This window comes from Barbus barbus (genome assembly GCF_936440315.1).
Source record: "Barbus barbus genome assembly, chromosome: 28".
Classification (NCBI taxonomy): domain Eukaryota; kingdom Metazoa; phylum Chordata; class Actinopteri; order Cypriniformes; family Cyprinidae; genus Barbus; species Barbus barbus.
In genome coordinates, this window is record NC_136756.1 from 3,507,796 (window position 1) to 3,523,729 (window position 15,934).

General features: G+C 38.7%; 1 protein-coding gene across 3 annotated transcripts in view; it reads right to left on the minus strand.

The window, feature by feature from the left end:
• LOC306848228 (DDB1- and CUL4-associated factor 1-like) overlaps positions 1–14,748 on the minus strand; it is a 36,887-nt gene extending 22,139 nt beyond the window's left edge. The window contains exons 1-7 of one of the 3 annotated variants that reach the window (XM_079382644.1): positions 14,610–14,748; positions 11,007–11,127; positions 10,351–10,427; positions 10,187–10,260; positions 8,110–8,223; positions 7,873–8,010; positions 1,007–1,537 (exon numbers count right to left, since the gene is read on the minus strand). In XM_079382644.1, coding sequence (XP_079238770.1) covers positions 1,007–1,537; positions 7,873–8,010; positions 8,110–8,223; positions 10,187–10,260; positions 10,351–10,427; positions 11,007–11,122 — 1,050 coding nt within the window. In that variant the 5' untranslated portion in view covers positions 11,123–11,127; positions 14,610–14,748. Of the gene's footprint in view, positions 1–1,006; positions 1,538–7,872; positions 8,011–8,109; positions 8,224–10,186; positions 10,261–10,350; positions 10,428–11,006; positions 11,128–12,474; positions 12,636–14,609 lie in introns of those variants that run through there. The other 2 variants (XM_079382643.1, XM_079382645.1) reach the window with 2 other exon arrangements.
• Positions 14,749–15,934: the final 1,186 nt, after the last annotated feature.

Below are 15,934 nucleotides of genomic sequence, written 5' to 3' on the forward strand. Positions count from 1 at the left end.
TTTTGAATGGGTTTTGTTTCACAATCCTCTCCAGGGTGCGGTTATCCCTATTGCTTTTACACTTTTTTTCTACCACATCTTGTCCTTCCCTTCGCCTCTCTATTAATGTGCTTGGACACAGAGCTCTGTGAACAGCCGGCTGAATTTGGGACTTTCATTAGTTGTCAGTTATAATAATCAAAATTAAACATTTGAAACATTTGAAATATATCAGTCTGTGTGTAATGAATGAATCTAATATACAAGTTTCACTTTTTGAATGGCATTACTGAAATCAACTTTTTCATGATATTCTAATTGTATGACCAGCACCTGTACTGTCTCAGTCTAAATTGGTGTTTTAGAAGCCAAACAAATCAGAATTACAGTAACAACAACAACAGTAATAGCCATACATTGTAAAACAATTGCACTATAAAATAAATAAATTAATATTTCATAGGTATATTATTTTGCTTTACAGTACAGTGTGGAAATTACAATACATCTTTCCTAATTTCTACACTTGAAAGAGATATTTTGAATTTGGCCTGCATTTAAACCGCTAGCTGTCAGTAATTCATACTACACTTTAAGATTTTATTTTGATGGACAAGGCAGTAGAGCTTTTATTTTGAAGGAAAACTCCAGCTTCAGTGAAAACAGACTTACAAAAACACATCTCGCTACACATCTAGTGAAATGCTGATCATCTGCTGTGAAAATAAAGCCTAGCTGCATTCCCAACTCACAGCACCTGTGATAAACTGAATGAAGCCTGTGCTTCGCTTTAAAACACGCAGCGAAAACAGACTTGATGAAGGGATTAAGCGTATTGTGCTTTCAGTTTGAGTTTGTTAGCACAATGGCCCAAAACAAATATTTTAAAAACTTTTTTGCCCGGAAGACCTTTCGTTTCATATCGCCATGTGACCACGATAATATCGAGACAGTTTTGATATCGCGATATTGATAATATCATAACATCCCTAAATAGTCTTCCTATATATAACGTGTTTGACATTACCTCCTGGTATTCCCCCAGCGGGGTGAGGTACTGGAGGATCAGGCGCTGCTCTATTCCAGGTGTGAGCGGATACAGGTGGTAGTTATTTCCGATCACCCACGGGCTCATCTCAGTCCAGCTGCTGTTGGAGAGCTCACTGAAGTTGCGCTCCGGCTCTGCCAGCGAGAAGTTCAGCTTCTGCTTTACTTTGCCACCGTTCTCCTTCTTCCTCCAGTTCCTCAAGCCTTCCACGGGTCCGTCTGTTTCGTCCAGCTCTAAAGGGATTGCTGCAGCGGGCTTCATCAGGCCCTTCATGCCCGTGTTCCCTCTCCCCACGCTCCTCGCAGCAGAGACCGGCTGCAGCTCGGCATCAGAGTCGGTTTTCCTCGAGTCATGATTCTCGGTGTGAGCGTTAGGAGCGAACTCTCCGTCCACAGCCTCCTCGTCCAGGGGCAGAAGCGGAGCCAGACTCTTGCTTGGACGCTTACTGTCCTTCCTGTTCTCTGCCTCCTTTTCCTGAAGCTCCCTCAGTCTCTGCAGCATCAAAGGAACCTGTGACACAAACACTGATTTTGAGCTTTTGTTCAATTATATGGACACTAAATAGCATTAAAAGCATCAGTTAAAACATCGAAAACATTCTTAGCTTCTTAGTCAAGACTGTATTCTGCCCACAAACATGTTTATATTTACACACATTAAACACCATTAATTGTAGCTAGGACTATCGTTGTATTCAAGATCAATATCTAGGACTATCATCTATTTAGTGCACTCATCCCTGCAAAACTTGGTGCCAGGCCAATGGCGTCATTCTGCTCTCAAATGATTTTAAATAATGACGTCTCATCAGCATAACTGAATAGGCAACACGTTTTCTCCATCGCTGTGCTAATTTTGCTTCTCTCATATCACTGCCTGCAGTCTTTCCTCTCATGTAATATGAAGTTGCATCCATATCAAACAAATGTATTACGCTTCTTCATGTATTACGATGTTCAAAAGCAAAAACTGTAGACATCCGTACCAAATCCAAGCTTTAATTTAGCTTTTTTCATCTTTATAGTCACTCAATACTATTAATTTCAACATACAAAGCTAAATGAGTGGCATTTATTTACAGCTGTATGGCTAAGACTAGGAGTGAGCGATATGGCAAATATATCAGATCACGATTTTATCAAGATTCTGTCATGTGGGTTTTAATATAAAACAAAGCCTAACAAGGCAACAAAAAAAAAAAGGCAGACATTTAGGTCAAAGTGGGAGAAGATAATCTGTGTTATTGAAATATGTGAACAAAAACACACATTACAAATACAATATAGAAATAAAACTGATTTATTTTTCTGGTACAGTAGGTGTATTTAGCAGGAGCATTCGAGATATTGAATGAACATAAAATAAAACACTAAATACACGTCACTGTATAAATTATACACTGAATCATATTAAAGCAGCTGTATTAAAGTTATTCGGTCATGAGCCGCGAGTGTTTTCTCTTTTTGTATTTTGCTGTTTTATTAAGATTAAGGGGACAGCTCACAATTTAAATTCTGTCATCTGTCTGTCAGTGTTTTTTTATACCATCATACTCACTCTCAACTTGAGAACAACTGCTGAACACGAATGTTACTTTGGAAGTCACTGGGGGCAAGCAACTGTTTGTTTTACATAGCATTTCTCTTCCTTCCATCAAAGTCAATGTGGACCAGCTATTGTTTGGTTACCCACATCCTTCAAAATAACGTCTTTCGTGTTCAGCACAAGAAAGAAAATACAGGTTTGTGATAACAAAGAGTAAGTAATGACAGAAATGTAATTTTTGGGTGAACTATCCCTTTAATGACAACCAGCAGCATGTTTAGTTCTGATGCTTGCACACACGTCATATACAGGCGTTCATCCATTTCCCTCTCAACTGTTTACTTTCACTTTAGACAAAACCAACTATATGTAAACCTTGTGTGTTTCGACAGTGTAATTAATAAGGATAACTTAGTCCAGTAAGCAGGCGCTGTTTTTTTAGTGTGCGCTTCATGCATTTGTGATTGAATGTGCGCTGTAGCATGGTTAGGGGTGTGCAATAGACAAAAAAAAAAAAATAGATATTCTGGTATTTATCGATAATGATTAGACAATATTTTGCTTGAGTGCGTTATTATGCTGATATCTTAAGCCTTGTTCAGCCCAAATCTGATTTTGTGCATATCTGGATGAATATAATTTGAGTAACTGACTGTCTGCACAGCGCATCACAACGGTTCATATCGGCTTTGTGTGTCCTTAAGCACTCGTTTTACGGAACATGCATTGGTTTCTATGGAAATACAGTTATATCTATGGTTATGCCTACGCCAAAAAAAACAACAGTAACAGCAATACAGGTTGGCACTTTACAATAAAGCTAAATTTGTTGCATTAACTGCATTACTCGAGTTGTATTTTTTTCTTCAAACTAAGTCAAAATGTAACCTATGATCCCAGGAGGTTCGTTACATGGAGACATTTTGTTTGCACTGAAGAGATAAGAAGATTTGAACATATTTTCAATGTATTCAGTTATATTTTTTTTCTCTAACATCAAAATGTAACCCATGTTCCCGGTAGGTTTTATTTACAAAAGGTATTAAGAAATTCATCTGTTTTTATTATTATTTTAATACAATTGTTTTCAATTCACTTATCTTTGAGGCTGGTTATTTGTCACCTATGGTATCGATTTAGTATCAATACCGAAGTATTACATTCTGGTATCGTACCGAAGCCAAAATGATGGTATCGAGCCATCCCTAAGTGGCATTTAGATATATTTACACAATGTTTAATGCAGCTTAGAGGGACATGGGATGCTTTAACCTGCAGTTACAAATGTCTTTATATTTTAAACAAAATGTTGAATACTGACATTTGAAATTATTAAAAAAATAAAAACAAAAAGAGACACTAAATGTGAAATTAAAACTGCCAGCAGGTGGCAGCAATTCACTTTTAATAAGAGAGTCGTTGCGATTGAACCAAATTATTTAAATAGTTGATTCATTCAGGAACGAATCACCGTCACGTTGCTCAGAGATGCAAAACAGCACTGTGTCTTTGTTTGGAATTACTTTAGTTGGTGAAAGAGCAAAAACAGGCAATAGGGTCTAAAACGCAAGTCTCTTAATATTAATTTCTTGTTTATTGAACTGTATTAAATCAATATCAGATTTGAAATTATGTTGATTTTTGGAGAAAAGAAACACCCTCTTCGTGTGATATGCATGATATGAAATGTATTTTTAATAGACTGTATCATGCAGTGAAAGAACACTCAATGCATACACGCACTAGTCTAACCTTCTAGACTACTAGTTTAACCCTTTTGGACATTTTTGTTCTTTTCAGTAGTTTTTTTTTATCATTTTGCCTGTGTTCTTGGCAGCTGCATAAATTTTGGCACAGGTGTGTATTTTTATTGGAATTTTACAATTTCACCCCCATTTCCTTTAATAAATCTATTTTGCACCAGGTACCAAAAAATAGTTCCTCTCAGGACCTTTTGGACAAAAGTGTCCCCATTGAAACTGCTATTTTTAAAATCGCAGTGCCGTTTAACTAAAATGATGCAATTTTTGTTAATAGGATTTAATTGTTCAAATACTCGCTTTATTCCTGTTTCCTGCATATCGTCGCTGTCGGGCGGAAACCTCCTGTGTCCAAATTGTCAATTTAATATTTTTTCACAAATCGATGCTATTGGTCAGTCCCCACATGGGTCTGTTATTTTTACAAATTATTAACCAATCTAAAGTGTTGAAAATAGCTTGAGAGCAAATCTCTTAACTCCACTGGACACTTCAACTGTCTGAGAAGTCTCCACCACTTCTTCACTCCGCGGGAGCCTCGCGGCATCATGTCTCCTCAAGATTGAAAGTCGCAACGAATCCTCGTCGAGCAACACGTCCTCTGAGGTAAATGTCCTCAAAACACTGGTTATTCATGATTCAGTTATATGAATTATATAATTACAGTTTATACAGGTGCTGGTCATAAAATTAGAATATCATGAAAAAGTTGATTCATTTCAGTAATACCATTCAAAAAGTGAAACTTGTATATTAGATTCATTCATTACACACAGACTGATATGTTTCAAATGTTTAATTTGGATGATTATAACACAACTAATGAAAGTCCCAAATTCAGTATCTCAGAAAATTAGAATATTGTGAAAATGTTCAATATTGAAGACCCCTGGTGCCACACTCTAATCAGCTAATTAACTCAAAACACCTGCAGAAGCCTTTAAATGGTCTCTCAGTCTAGTTCTGTAGGCTACACAATCATGGGGAAGCCTGCTGACTTGACAGTTGTCCAAAAGACAACCATTGACTCCTTGCACAAGGAGGGCAAGACACAAAAGGTCATTGCTAAAGAGGCTGGCTGTTCACAGAGCTCTGTGTCCAAGCACATTAATAGAGAGGCGAAGGGAAAGACAAGATGTGGTAGAAAAAAGTATACAAGCAATAGGTTTAACTGCACCCTGGAGAGGATTGTGAAAAAAAAAACCCATTCAAAAATGTGGGGGAGATTCACAAAGAGTGGACTGCAGCTGGAGTCAGTGCTTCAAGAACCACCACGCACAGACGTATGCAAGACATGGGTTTCAGCTGTCGCATTCCTTGTGTCAAGCCACTCTTGAACAAGAGACAGCGTCAGAAGCGTCTTGACTGGACTGCTGCTGAGTGGTCCAAAGTTATGTTCTCTGATGAAAGTACATTTAGCATTTCCTTTGGAAATCAAGGTCCCAGAGTCTGGAGGAAGAGAGGAGAGGCACATAATCCACGTTGCTTGAGGTCCAGTGTAAAGTTTCCACAGTCATTGATGGTTTGGGGTGCCATGTCATCTGCTGGTGTTGGTCCATTGTGTTTTCTGAGGTCCAAGGTCAACGCAGCCGTCTACCAGGAAGTTTTAGAGCACTTCATGCTTCCTGCTGCTGACCAACTTTATGGAGATGCAGATTTCATTTTCCAACAGGACTTGGCAGCTGCACACACTGCCAAAGCTACCAGTACCTGGTTTAAGGACCATGGTATTCCTGTTCTTGATTGGCCAGCAAACTCGCCTGACCTTAACCCCATAGAAAACCTATGGGGTATTGTGAAGAGGAAGATGCAATACGCCAGACCCAACAATTCAGAAGAGCTGAAGGCCACTATCAGAGCAACATGGGCTCTCATAACTCCTGAGCAGTGCCACAGACTGATCGACTCCATGCCACGCCGCATTGCTGCAGTAATCCAGGCCAAAGGAGCCCCAACTAAATATTGAGTGCTGTACATGCTCATACTTTTCATGTTCATACTTTTCAGTTGGCCAACATTTCAAAAAATATTTTTTTTGCATTGGTCTTAATTGATATTCAAATTTTCTGAGATACTGAATTTGGGACTTTCATTAGTTGTCAGTTATAATCATCAAAATTAAAGGAAATAAACATTTGAAATATATCAGTCTGTGTGTAATGAATTAATCTAATATACAAGTTTCACTTTTTGAATGGTATTACTGAAATAAATCAACTTTTTCATGATATTCTAATTTTATGACCAGCACCTGTATATTATACATAACAGCCCTTTTTTCTCCCATAAAATAAAAACTGATCGAGATAAAACTGTCTACTGGCGCCAAGTACGCCTATCTTTGGATAACTCCGTCTGTTTTTTAGACAATAACGAGTGAAAATAGTTAGGTTAGATACATTCGAGTAGGCCTGTTTTGTTAAAAATCGATAGCTGTAATGTTTCGGTGCAGAAGGAAGCCCGTGAGCCACGAAGGTAAATTTGCGAGCAGATTAGGCTAATTTGCACCTATTAGACAGCCTAGTCAACTCGTTTTATTTTGGTATTGCATCACTCATAGCTCTAACGTTTAAAATAGAGTTTAGGAAGATGAATGTAACCACAGTCATTAGCTTTGATTAGCTCTTAAAGCCTTGTCTCTTGTCAAAAGGCTCAACGTGACAGCAGACTTTGATGAACACTGCTGGCAGCAGCGACGTCTGTGTCCGTACCACTCTTATCAATGACCGCATAACTTCGTACCTCCCTGCTCCAAAGTCATAAATCTTGTATCTCCGATTAAACATGATCTTGGGGAAATGTTGTGTTAATGTTGGTACTCAACAGTATATGATAGCAATATAAGGTATAATACCAACTTTAACGATACAATGTTTAATAACTCAAAAAAAAAAAATGCCGTTTTTTTTTTTCCTGAAATTGATTTGGAGATGCGAGGATTCTGCCCGACAGCGACGATATTATAGAGCCAACTGGATAAATAATGCAGCTATAATTGTGTGGGTGTGTTGGTATATGGATGTCGGAGTGTGGTTTGTATGTGTGTCATAAAAATTGTGTTTGCTCGTATGTGTTCTAGTAATATTTGAGAGAGAAAAACTGTAAATCACAAACCCAAGCACTGTGTGCAACAGCAGAGTTTTGCTGGCATCTAATGGGGAAAATGTGGTACTGCGCCCAACAAAATCTTACTGAAAGCTCATTTTTTGAGATATCAACATCAAATGTGGAGCAACTTGTTTAGATTTATGGCTTTGATTTTCTAGCAGGTTTAGAGTTTAACATGTTTCATAAAATATATATTTTATATACAATATTGTTCATAAATCATTTTCATAACTTAAACATGTATAACTTTTTTTGGTTTCACTTCAACAATAATCTGCCATGGGTCTTCAAGGGTTTAACAACAATTATGATATCGCAGACGATATATATCGCACACCCCTAGCTAAGACTCAGAGCGGTCACAGATCTAATGCACACGTGTCATAGGGTGATTTATTCAAGCGTTTAGACATGCATTGCTGCTGGACTCACCAGCACAGAGTTTTCCTCACGATAGTTGGCGGCGATGTCCTGGTTCTCCATGGCTCCTGCCAGCAGGCCTGTGGCGTAGATTCGGAGCGGCTGCTCTGCCTCCTGAGCCCATTTAAACAATCGCTCCACAATCCCTTCCTGTCATGGACACAAACACACATGTAAACCTACACTCAGCTGTGAGGCTACACAACCCATGATCTGATTCTGAAGAGAGAAATACAAGACTCAAAGTACCTTCTCTTGAAAGACCACGGCCGTCTCAAGGCCAGGCATGATGTTCAACAGCAGTCTGCATGCAGCGGTGTTCAGCGCCACCTCACGGCTGCTCATCACGTATGAGTTCACAAGCTATTAAAGCACAAAAATAAACCAAATACTCAAGATCACAAACCAAAGAGGGCTGCTTGGCTTACTTACAGCAGCATAAGTACACTGCATCAAAATATATTTGTAGGGCAACAGGATGACTTCTATCGCGTGACAATAATAATGAATCAAATATCATATAAAGGTAATTAAATAGGTCTGTGCAGGACTGTGTATTTACTGGCATATAGAAGTGATAAAGAAATGCACAAGTACTGAACTTAAGTTCTCTTTGCTCTTGGAATGATCACATATGCACTAAAACATCTGTCTGGGTGAGTATTCATGTCAACAGTCAGTTATGGTGGTGATGGCGCAGTGGATAAGACACATGCCTTTGGTGTGAGAGACCCGGGTTCGAATCCACTGTGAGACACCAATGTGTCCCTGAGCAAGACACTTAACCCCTAGTTGCTCCAGAGGCGTGCGACCTCTGACATATATAGCAATTGTAAGTCGCTTTGGATAAAAGCGTCAGCTAAATGAATAAATGTAAATGTTATGTCTTCAGAGATTGTAACTTTTGGAAAAAAAAAAAAATAAAAAATAAAAAAAAATAAGATCTGTAACTACACTATATTGCCAAAAGTATTGGGTCACCCCCTTCTAATGAACATGTTTGACTACTTTAGTCATTTCTATGAGTACAAATCTTAATGTTTAAGCATATAATGATATTCTAGGGAATTGTGTGCTTCTAATTCTATAGCAACAGTTTGGACAGGACCCTTTTCTATTCTAACATGACAGTGTCTCTGTGTATAAGACACGGTTCAAAAAGACATGATTGATTGAATCAGTGTGGAAGAACTGGACTGGTCTGCAGAAAGACAAGCCCTGATCCCAGCTGAACCCCTCTGGTGTGACTTTATATGCAGAGCTTGAGCCAAAAACTCATCACCAAACACCAATGACTTGTATAGACACTATAAGGACAAAAGTGTTGGGACACCCCCTTCTTTAGAACAGAAAAAGACACTTACAAACTGTGGTTACAAAGATGGAAACAATTCATGTATTTAAAAACTGTATTTCCATCTCTGTTGCAACAGCTTTGAAAGTGTCTAAAATGACAGTACCCTTATGTACAAATCATTGGTGTTTGGTGATGAGTTTTCATAGAAACTCATAGAAATTACTAAAGTAGTCAAACGTGTTCATTAGAAGGGGGTGACCCAATACTTTTGGCAATATAGTGTATATTGGATCCCAGATTTGGTCTTAAAGAAACAGCAGCCTAATATATCTGCTGTGTGTGTCAATATTAATCAAAGAACAAAAGATAAAAATCACTCACTTCTCTTGACTGAATGACTTTTGCAGCTTTAAAAAGAACCAAAGCATATTTAATAAATGCTATGGCAAAGGCAGCGTACAATTTTATTTGTACATTTTTTTTTTTTTCTGTTAGATAGACCGACTTGGCTTAAAGCACAGCTTCTGTAGTGAAGATAAAGCATGTGCACGTGATTGCCAGGAAGGTAAGAAGTAAACCACTTCTAGGCGCTTTTAAAGAATAAAATTGGAAACTGCTGAGAGACATTAAGCAGCCCTTCACATATAGACAAGATACAAAAATCTCTACTTCTAGACACTTTATACAGTCTATAGCACCCAGTCAAAATATTATTAAAACAAAATAACAAGATCATAATTATTTTAGTCTTTTATTTAATGAAGTCCTGCATTACTTAATGTTTGGTATCAATATTTTATTTTCCAAACTGTCAATGTTAACTACACTCACAAGGACTGGCATTGGACATTTATAGGCTAATTATAATATTAATTATTGTAGCAACAATATTCACATGAAATGGATAAATGTGTGCTGTGCATTGTTAAGCACTGAGCTGGTACCCACTACTGAGATGTAATTAATCCATGATGGAAATGTGAATTCAGTCTCAATTCAAAGCATCAGATGATAATGCATCCATCTTACCGCATTCATAAAATCATCATTCTTGAACAAGATTTTCAACAGGTGTCCCAACATGCACTCTGGGTCTGCCCGCCCTTCACAGCAAAACAAGAAAATGTCAGTGTTATTATTTGTAAATCCAGGAGACAACAGCAGTAAATGACGACAAGTCGAGTGCAAGTCACCTGGATGGCGGTCATCAAACGGGTCAGGGTCAGCCTTATGATACTCCTCCGTCTCCCTTTCAACAAGCTCCGAAATCCTTCAGAGATTAAAACAACTATTAACACATCACTGATATGACCAGGGATTGAAGTTAACTTTTCACTCACCAGCCAATTTGACAACTACATTTTTAGGTTACCAGCCATTAATAACTTCTACTAGCCAAAAAGTTTAGCAATACAAGCAATAGTGTTTTTTTTTTTTCACTCAAATATTTTAAATGTGATGCTGACTTTAAACAATAGTCCAATAAACAAGTTAATATGGTGTCAAATTTCACACAATATTTTCAGTATTGTATGTTTTGTTCAATTTCGCAAACTCAAAAATGAATCCATGGTTTTAAAGAAATCGAGTAACTCAATGATTTAGTGACTCATTCGTAAAGTCTGAACAAATTGAAAAGACAATTGAAATGTGATTATTGAGATTAATCAATCGGCATGTCATGCAATAAATTGAAATTGCTGGACAGCCCTAATTCTCATGCATAAGAATCCAACAGCAGAACTTCAGCCAGATGAATTTAAGGTCCGGTGGCAGCTCTGATGCGGGGTCAGGGGTTAACGTGCAGGAACAGGAAGTGTTAGTGTGGGGTCAGTGCAGCATTTCTCACCTGGTTAGTATGTTGAGCAGTTCGTTTGTGCCTCCCTGCTGTTCTCTCTCCCACTGCTCCAGCAGAGAGCTCAGCTGCGCTTTAGAGTCCACACTGCCATCCCCGGCAGACGCCATCGGCCCTGCACACACACACACACACACACACACAGACAGACAGAGACACACACACACAGACAGACAGAGACACACACACAGACAGACAGACAGACAGACACACACACACACACACACAGACAGACAGACACACACACACAGACAGAGACACACACACAGACAGACAGACAGAGACACACACACAGACAGACAGACAGAGACACACACACAGACAGACAGACAGAGACACACACACAGACAGACAGACAGAGACACACACACAGACACAGACAGACAGAGACACACACACAGACACAGACAGAGACACAGACAGAGACACACAGACAGAGACACACACAGACAGACAGACAGAGACACACACAGACAGACAGACAGACAGACAGACAGACAGAGACACACAGACAGACAGACAGACAGAGACACACAGACAGACAGACAGAGACACACACAGACAGACAGAGACACACACAGACAGACAGACAGAGACACACACAGACAGACAGACAGAGACACACAGACAGACAGAGACACACACACAGACAGACAGAGACACACAGACAGACAGAGACACACACACAGACACAGACACACAGACACAGACACACACACACAGACACAGACACACAGACACAGACACACACACAGACAGACAGAGACACACACACAGACAGACAGAGACACACACACAGACAGACAGAGACACACACACAGACAGACAGAGACACACACACAGACAGACAGAGACACACACACAGACAGACAGAGACACACACACAGACAGACAGAGACACACACACAGACAGACAGAGACACACACACAGACAGACAGAGACACACACACAGACAGACAGAGACACACACACAGACAGACAGAGACACACACACAGACAGACAGAGACACACACACAGACAGAGACACACACACACACACACACACACACACACAGACAGACAGACAGAGACACACACACAGTTTTAGAGGCCATGTTGTATGTCCTGACAGGAATATAACATCACAGATGAAGTGCAGAGTGGAGGAAGTCTCGTTTATCTTGAGAGCAAGGGATTCTGTGATGAGCCGGAGTTCATGAAGTTATTTATTAAGGTTAGCTGGTTTTGTGTCTGAAGTTGAACAGTACTTGAGGTTTATAAGACCCAGAGAGCAGCAGAAACACCTGCTAACAGCACACAATAAACCGGTACAGAAACACTCAATAATCACACAGTACACTGGTATCGTGAATGTTTACAGAGCGGTCAAGCGCAGCAGTCTTACAGTACCAGCACTCACATTTAATAAAACATGCATTAACCCCACACAGAAACTGAAGAAAACACGCGCGAGCACTCACCTTCAGCGAACACGAAATCACTAACGGCTCTAAACGACAACACGCGTCACGGGCTGTTATAACCTCATGAATAACGTCGCTTAAGAGCTCATGTCGCTCGTGTCTGTCTTTAGCAATGTGCTGCAACTTTATGATGGCGATCTCTGAGCGCGTCATAACCCGGCGACGACGGGAACTCATCAATGACGTCAGACGCACGTTTTGAGCCCTGTCCAATATGGAAGGCGGAAAGGGTTTTGAACACGTTTCTTTTGGATGTTATATTCTGGCTGTGTTAAGGCGTCATTTCCGCCGCGGGGGCCTGTGTGTGTATACAGTAGTATACAGGGCTCTCAAGTATCACGCATTGAGCGTGACAGTCACTCATTTCGGTCTATTGTCACGCACTCCCGCCACACATTGTATTTCTATGAGAATGAGTATTTTTCAATTAAAGACTGCTTATACATTTAATATGGGCTGCTTTTGATGCTTGGCACTTTTCTAGTGCTCATTTTGTGTTTCAAGAAAAATGTAAAATGTTTCTCTCTATTTAACAACATATATATAATTTATATTAACTGTTTTGCTCCTTGGGAAACTACTGATAATGATATTTCAGCTCCAGTCAAAACAAATATCATGAATGTTTTTAAAATGATATAGGGGCTGTTATATGGGCTAAATACGTGCTTTGAATATATGTTATGAATAAAATATGTACTACACACCACCATTCAAACAGGAGGTCATAAACATATCTTCTGCTCTGCAAGACTGCATTTATTTGACTTAAAAACAATCTGTAAAATAGGAAATCTACCATTTGAAAATATTTTTCTATGTAATGCTAAAGCTTCATTACTCCAGCTTTCAGTGTCACGTGATCCTTCAGAAATCTGCTTAAGAAACAGTTCTTATTATATAGCTGTTATATAGAGCTGAAAATGATTATGAACACATATGAATCAGGACAGCGCTACAATAGTAACTACTACCAAGCAGCATACATTTCCCATCTTTCTAGTTTTCTTTCTGAAATATTCTCTCAAAATATTCTTTACATTTACATTTCTTCCATTTACATGTCATGTGTAAATTATATTTACCCACCCAAATTACCATGTTCAGCCAGAAAACAGGGAATTCAGTATATATATTTTTAAAACAGGGTATTTTGTATTACTACAGCATAAATATGAGAATATTTCACTGAAAGCTAATTGAAAACATCCACCCAAAATGTGGAGGTAAAATCACAGCAAAGGTGTTCAAGAGCACCAGGAGAGGAAGAACAAGCTTTACTGTATAAATCCCCTGTGAATATATTCTAAACAGGGTCAGTGTCAGAAAACTCAACATCGCTGAAAATCACCAAAACTCTGTCAAATGCACTTACTGTTAAATCATTTACTGTAAAAAATGTTTTAATCAATTTAATGAATCAAAGTATTTAATGACCCCAAACGTCTAAATGGTAGCCTACTGTAAGTATAATAAATACCAAAAAAGGTGGAGAACCACTGCTTTAGTACATGCACATTCAGTTTCTCTGTGTTAAGACAACAGTGTCTCACAAAGCACACACATTCTGACTGTGTTCAAACATGGAACACTTTTAAAAGCAGATTTACTTCTATATTTATTAACAGTGTTTTTCCAGAAGGCAGCACATGTGTGTGACGGCGACAGACTCCAGTTCTGCAGTGAGCCACTACGGTGTTATAAATACTGCAGCAAATCTTTGAGCTGTTTCGGACATCTTTGGGGGGAATTGTCACTACCGAAACAGTCAAAAGGGAACACATAATCCTCATATTTGGGGGAAATAAACAAGTTTAGTAGTTATGGCATTTTTAGTATGTTTTAGTATGCAAGTTAATATTCTGTAATATGACGTGGTCGCTGCCAAAGCATTACTGTCACTACTGAAAATGTGCTGTCACTACTGAAACATGGGAGGTTCTGTCAAAGTATACTGGATTATCAGCTGAGATGTTATGATGTTTTTGGTTCAATGTACATTCAAACTAATGAACCCTTAACTTTGAAATCAGCATGATCAACTTTTTGCCTTGAAAAATGGATTCAAAATACAACAAATCTCATAAATCACACTTGAAATATCATTAAAAATGTAATTGTCATGTATTTACCTCAGAATTAGTTTTTAGAATTAGCATGTTTTTCCTTCTGGAGCATCAGTGAGTGTTTGAATCTTCTGTAATAGTTGTATACGAGTCCCTCAGTCGTCCTCAGTGTGGAAAGATGCATCTCAAAATCATACAGTTATTGTTGGAAAGGGTTCAAATACACAAATGCTGGTAAACCAAAGAATTTGTGGGAGCTGAAGGATTTTTCTGATGAACAGCAGGCAGTTTAACTGTTCAGGACAAACAAGGGACTCATGAACAAATATCACTAAACAAACAAACAACAGCTTTGGATCGTTCAGGGAACAACACAGTATTAAGAATCAAGGGGGTGTAAACTTTTGAACGGGACCATTTTTATAAATTCAACTATTATTTTCTCTTGTGTGAAATATCTTATTCAGGTCAGTACTAAATAAACAACAACATGTATTTTGTATGATCCCTCTTATTTTGGTAAAATAATTAACATTTTGCAGATTCTGAAAGGGGTATGTAAACTTTTGACTTCAACTGTCGATGTAAGGAAAATCTTCATAGGTCAATATAACCCCTCTAATTAAGTTAAGTATGTTTCGGTGACAAACTTGGGGAGAGGACAAATAGTTTCTGAAAATACAATATGAGAATTAACTCCACAATTACTAGAAATGTGTACCTTGGGTGTTATACAATTAGCATTTTTTTCAAGATGTTTCCAACTCTGACTTTGCACTAATTCTGTAGAATGGCCCATCTCCTACACCACGGGTAAAACGTTCTTGCCCACCCTGTGAAGCTTTAGAGTTGACACACAATGCTCGATAAAAACATTCTCCATCAACCCAGTGTTTGATCCAGGTCTGCAGTAAACAGCCAATCACATGGAGAGCACCAGCTGGATTCATTTCTCGTTCAGGTCGTCATGAAACATATATTTTATTCAAATGCATTTACAAGTAGGGAGTAGGGAAACAGAGGATATACCGTGTGTGTGTGTGTGTGTGTGTGTGTCTTTGCTCACTGCTGACTGGTCCAGTTTGGGGTTGTGATCTCGCACCCAGAATAAAACCTATATAAATAGAAAATAAGTAATCACATAAATAGAAAACTGAAGAGTTTTGCCATGTACTGCAAGTTACCAAAAGTGATGAAGATCTGCAAAAAAGAGATGAAATTAGCAGGGTAGCCACTGAAACCGTGGTGAAGTAGGCCACTGGACTCTGTGTGTATATTTGTATTTTCCTTATTCTTTCAGGGAACGTGTTTTTGATGCATTGAGGCACCTGCCAGGAATGGACTATCATCAAGACAAAAAAGAAGAAATCTGAATTATATGTATTCTGCAC